The sequence below is a fragment of the Danio aesculapii genome, chromosome 6, assembly GCF_903798145.1.
Source record: "Danio aesculapii chromosome 6, fDanAes4.1, whole genome shotgun sequence".
NCBI lineage: Eukaryota > Metazoa > Chordata > Actinopteri > Cypriniformes > Danionidae > Danio > Danio aesculapii.
The window spans coordinates 50720644-50727110 of NC_079440.1; the positions used below are offsets into that span (position 1 = coordinate 50720644).

At 35.8% G+C, this 6467-nt stretch overlaps 1 protein-coding gene across 1 annotated transcript in view; it reads right to left on the bottom strand.

Annotated features, from left to right (window-relative positions):
- Positions 1-3256: 3256 nt before the first annotated feature.
- Positions 3257-6467, bottom strand: part of capza1a (capping actin protein of muscle Z-line subunit alpha 1a) — a 21053-nt gene continuing 17842 nt past the window's right edge. Inside the window, exons 8-9 of the mRNA XM_056460460.1 lie at positions 6345-6407; positions 3257-4235 (exon numbers count right to left, since the gene is read on the bottom strand). Coding sequence (XP_056316435.1) covers positions 4095-4235; positions 6345-6407 — 204 coding nt within the window. The 3' untranslated portion in view covers positions 3257-4094. The remainder of the gene's footprint in view (positions 4236-6344; positions 6408-6467) is intronic.

Below are 6467 nucleotides of genomic sequence, written 5' to 3' on the forward strand. Positions count from 1 at the left end.
GAATAAATTTGTAAGAATTCCTAAATGGGAAAGTATTTGGCCATTACCTCACAAATTTTTGGTTACAAAAAGGATGAAAGAAATATCTTTAAAACTATTTCATATATTAATTCAGTCATACATTCATTGTCTTTTCAGCTTAGTCCCTTTATTAATCCGGGGTTGCCACAGCGAAATGAACTGCCAACTTATCCAGCATATGTTTTACGCACCGGATGCCCTTCCAGCCTCAACCCGTCTCTGGGAAACATCCACACACACTCACTCACACTCATACACTATGGACAATTTAGCCTACCCAATTCACCTGTACCACATCTTTGGACTGTGGGGGAAAGCTGAGCACCCGGAGAAAACCAACACGAACGCAGGGAGAACATGCAAACTCCACACAGAAACGCCAAATGACCCAGCCGAGGCTCGAACCAGCAACCCTCTTGCTGTGAGGCGACAGCACTACCTACTGCGCCACTGCGTCGTATTTTGCATTTGGAAACTTTACCCCACATGTTTTGGCACTGTGGTTCTGTTTTTATCAACAAAAGGTACTCTTTAATCTTAATTTACATTTTGAAAACGTAATATTTTGATATTTTAAAACCTCAAACTGCTTCCTTGTGTGGCAAAAAAAAAAAAAAAAAAGCCAGATTACAATTTGAGAAAAAGAATAATGTTTGGAGACATGTCCTGTGGTTTGATTGAACTAATATTGAACTGTTTGGCCATAATGACCAGTGTTAAATTTGGAGGACAAAGGAGAAAGCTTACAAGCCTAGGAACACCATCCAAACTGTGAGGTATGGGTCGGCAGCATCATGTTGTGGGGCTGTTTTGCTGCAGGAGGGACTGGTCCACTTCACAGCATAGATTGCATCATGAAGAAAGAACATACCAGAAAGGTATACCAACACAATAATAATGGTAGAAATACCAACACAATCTCACGACAATTCATAACTTTTTAATTTAGTGGCTAATTCGTACAATTTAGTATGATTTGCTCATCCCCCAATGACGGTTGGGTTTTGGGGTGGGATTAGGTGCCACGCCTCCTTTTAAAATCGTTCAATTTCATACGACTGAACTCGCACGATTTAGCCACTAAACTGACAAAACATAAAATACTTATGTTTTCTCGTGAGATCAGGCTGGAAATACTGAAGCAACATCTCAAGACATCAGCAAGGAAATTAAAACTTGGCCACAAATGGGTGTCAAAACCCATTTGACTCTAAGCATACTGCCAAATTAGTTAAAATGTGCTTTAAGGACAACAGAGTGAATGTTTTGGAGTGGCCTCACAAAGCCCTGATCTCAATCCAATAGAAAATTTGTGGGCAGAGTTGAAAAAGCTTGTGAGAGCAAGACAACAAATCGGACTCAGTTACACCAATTCAGGAGGAATGGGCCAAAATTCCTTCAAACTATTGTGAGAAGCTTGTGGAAGGATACCCAAAACATTTGACCAAAGTTATACAGTTTAAAAGCAAAGCTAAAAAAAATACCAAGAAAATGTGTGTAAACTTTTGACTGTGTAGAAATTAATAAAAAATTCTCTCATTATTCTGGCATTTAGCAAATGTAAACGATTTAGGTAATCCCAACGGACGTAAAATAGTAAACGTTTAGTATGATTTAACACTAGACATTTTTTAAATGGTTATGTTCCTTTTGTTACAGTGTATGTAAACTTCTGGTTTCAACTATAAGTATGTGGATGGTATCTGTAGAGAATTTAGGTGAAACTGAGTTTCTATAAAACGTTAGAGGATATGTAATGTTAAATAGATTTCCAATCTTTATGTTTGAAAATTGACTTTGAAATCACAGCCTTCAATTAACACAAGAGGAACAGTTGGGGTTACAGGGGTAGAAAAGGACAATATCTTTTAGGAGGACAGTAAATGCATTTTTCAGACTAGCCTGCTAACGCTAATGAACAAAAAATATGAATAGGCCTATAGCATTATATAATTTGCACACTTTGCACATTACTTCATAAATACGGTCCATATTTACTTATTTATGTTGTATTTAATACACTCAAAATGTTTTTTGCTTGTTCAAACTACTTATTTAAAATGAGCTGAATCAACATAATTGTTGAGATTTCATTGGGACAACTTAATTTTATATGTTCAACCCACATAAATTTGTTAAAAGTATTGAGTTAACTTAATCGATTTGTGCTGGGTCAACATGAATGATTTATGTGGAACCCTGCATTTTTTACAGTGTAGGTTCAGTGACAAATCTGTCCAAGAAAACTCCCTGATATAGGTTAAAAAACATGCTAAAATAAATTTAATGTAGGGAAAATACCAATGCCTGTCAGATAAAATTGAATTATATTATAATTTGGATTGCCAAAAGATTGCATTAAAATGCTGGACATTAAGCACATACATTAAAAAAATGTTTTGCTGCATGTTCAAAGCACATAAAATGACCTTAAAAATTACAATTCTTTCAATATTTTTTAGATGACTTAATTGTTTTATGTTCAATCCACTGAAATTTGTAAAAACAATTTAGTTAAGTTAATCGATTTGCGCATGGACAACATGAATGAATTGTGTGGAAGCCTGCATTTTTTTAGTATACGTGTATGAACCAACTCAATTATACAAAAATCTACTAGAATAATCTAAAAAAGTAAATCTACTAGAATCATGATGATGATGAGGAATGTTAATCAAGTGATGTTTTATAAACAAATTTCGGGAGGAGCACGCGCAGAAGTTTCAGTATCAAATACGTCATTGACAATTATTCTATTATCCAATCAGTTCTTGACCAAACCCCTATATATACCAAAACTGTCTTACCTGCAGCATCTTACGACTTTAGCAACCCTCTACCACCCCGACACCTCACCTCTTAAGCATTACAATCCCGGGGGGAGCGTTCTGGGGCCGGGCTAGATACTTCGCTCGAATCCCTATTCCTCTCTGTTTCCTGATAAGAGGAATAACTCGAGTTTGGGTGTCTTCCCCGAGCTCAGAGCCCTCTCCCCGGACAGCACGCCAAATACGCTTTATTCTGAAACTATTGCAAGTGTGAACGCGTGAATCTGAATAAGCAATATTAGAATCAATGCATGATCTAATAATGAAAATAATCTGTAATTAAATTGGCATCAGGGAAAACGTTCATATTTTAATTTAAGTAAAACAACATTTATTATTATAACCAATATGGAAATATTGAAATGGTGTGCCAATAATAATGACAAAAAACAACAATGCATACTGCGTTTGGTGCAAATCATTTATTCCTCTGGGATCATATTTGTTCTTACATTTTGTAAAAAATATTTCGCAATAAAAGCTAGGGTAGGAGGCCGAAGTGGGGGGTAACAAATATTTGTGTAACTGCATACAGTATATATATAAATATACCATTCTTAGACACCAGAGTACAATGATGGGACCATTTCCACACAGAACAGCAACCTGAAATGACTTACTGTACAAATACAATGCTCACTTTGGCACAACCCTCTCTGACAGCACATTCTAATGATGGCACCTTACAGCAATGCTTCTTAAAAGACCAAATATTACGCTGCAGAACAAAACTGCTGTCTTTTTTTACTAGTCAGAGAGCTTTGATGGGTCGATGTTTTCGTATGACTCGACATCAAGAGCAGAACTTTGGAGTGTCAAGTTGCTAAAGTAAAAAAAGTAAACAAAATAGACTCGATTGATCATATGGGCTTTGTGCAATAAAACGTTCAGTGCGTCAAGAATGGGGAGCGCTGATCAAGTGATATTAAGGGGACATTTGTGATGCTGTACACTGGTGTCGTGGGAGGTATTTTGTTCAACAGCAAAAAACCTTTGCTAAACCCATTAAAACAAGCTTGCAGTCCTCCTACAATACAGAAAAGGAGGCAGTCTCTTCAGCTGAGGTCAAACTGTGGCTTCTGAAAAACAAACAAAACAAAAAAAAGGACAGACACATTTTTAGCACACTTCTGGAGGACCTTCTGGCCTTGGCCCTGCCCTGGATTCAGGTTTAGATACGGGCCCTCTGTAGCTTGTCTCTTTGCTTGTGTCGCGAGCAGGAGCGGAGCCGTGCATGCCGTGTGTCTAAGCGTTCTGCATCTCTTTGCCGATCTTGTAGCTGAGGATCTTGTTCCAGTCGATCTTGGTGCGGGTGACGGGAAGCTGTCGACGTAAGGCCTTGAAGGTGGTGTCAGACATGGTCTGGTAGTTCTCGCTGATGGCCGTCTGGAAGACAAACCGTTTTGTATATGATCAGATGCTGTATAATTATTTATTTCTTGCTGAATCATGAGCAGTGTTGGGTAAGTTACTTCAAAATAGTCATTACTAATTACAGTGCATCTGGAAAGTAGCTTTACTTTTTCCACGTTTTTTTGTTACAGCCTTTTTCCAAAGTGGATTAATTTATTTCCTCAAAATTCCACACACAATACCCCATAATGACAATGTGAAAAAAAAGAGTTTTTGAAATTGTTGCAAATTTATTAAAAATAAAAAAGCTGAAAAATCACGTGTACATGAGTATTCACAGCCTTTGCTCAATACTTTGTTGATGCACCTTTGGCAGCAATTACAGCCTCTTTCTGAATATGATGCCACAAGCTTGGCACACTTGTCTTTTGTAATTTTTGCCCATTCCTCTTTGCAGTACCTCTCAAGCTCTATCAGGTTGGATGGGAAGTGACAGCCATTTTCAGATCTCTCCAGAAATGTTCAACAGGATTAGGTCTGGGTTCTGGCTGAGCCAGAAATTGTTCTGTAACCTTCCCCAGCCTTGTGCCTCGAGACAATCCTGTCTCGGAGGTCCACAGACAATTCCTTTATCTTCATGCTTGGTTTGTGCTTTAACAACCCTGGGACCTTATATAGACAGGTATATGTCTTTTCAAATCATGTCCAATCAACTGAATTTACCACAGGTGAACTCCAATTAAGCTGCTGAAACATCTCAAGAATGATCAGTGGAAACAGAATGTACCTGAGCTCAATTTAGAGCTTCACGGCAAAGGCTGTGAATACTTCTGTACATGTGATTTTTCAGGTTTTTCAGGTTTTTTATTTTTAATAAATTTGCAACCATTTCAAAAAACCTTTTTTCACATTGTCATTATGGGGTTTTGTGTGTAGAGTTTTGAGGAAATAAATGAATTTAATCCATTTTGGAATAAGGCTGTAACAAAAAAAGTGGAAAGAATCAAGCACTATGAATACTTTCCGGATTCACTGTACATCATTAAAACTGTATTTAAATGAATTTCTAACTTCTTTGTCTGAAAAGTGACTTAATTACTAAATAACTAATTTAATTACTTGACTAAAACAACTTTAAATCCTTATAAATCTCAAAGCATATATAATAAAAAAAATTACTTGATCGGTTATATGCACGGGGACTTTTAATTTTCATAAACTCAGTTAAAGCACTTCCAGTGAACTGATTGCCGTTACAAAATCATAAAATTTAGGGTCTGTTTTCTATAAAAATCAATGATATTCACTGCCTTATTGATATACAATATAAGTAGGACTCAGAATGTACAAGAAACACTGCAATAAATTCCATTTTTCAGCACCATGTTTTTGAAAATACTGAAGTAAAATAAATTTTCATATTTTCAATTGAGTTTCTGCGCTCGCCTGCTGATCCCGACTGCATGCGTGTGTAAACAACTTTTCATCTCCTTTTACACTTGAACAACTAAACAAAAGCTGAGTTCCATTTAACTGATTATATTTTAATTACATTACAACATCTATGCTGTAAAAAGAATCGTATAAAGTTTTAAAAAGTCACATTAACCGTTCACCGGAAGTTTATCGTTAGGGGAAAAAACACAAGCTGTGCATATACCCTAATCGTTAGATTTGAAAGGGACTTTTAATGAAGCTAAAAGGTAAAGATGTATCGAAGCACAAAATGTTTCAAAGTAATAATGACACCATATTTCAGAAATACGACATATGTACAATCTCCTACTCTATTCATTGTTTCTTAATCATGTTTAATTGTCTTGAAAATCTAAACTGTTTTAGACAAAAAAAATAAAAACAAATAAGATAAAAAAAGGAGTTACTCTATAAATATATTTGTATAGTAAAAAAAATGATATTCACAATTACTCTGGTTCTCAGAACGGATTTATACAGTACTACTGAATTTATGCACAATATTTTTGGCAAGTATATTATACGTAACTGTAAATTACCTAAAAATGAAAAGTAATCCCTTATTTATTCAGCGGAAAAGGAATTTAATTACAACTTGGTACTTTGTAACACCTAACACTGATCAAGAGTAACGTAGTACTAAAAAATAACCAATGGAAAACAAACCTGATACTCATTTTCAGCGTTTTCAATGATCTTGACAAACTCCTTGGCAGTCTGTACCTCAGTCTGTAGACAAATAAGAGCAAAAAGAATTTATAAATGAGTAGGAAACTCAAAATTCCAAAT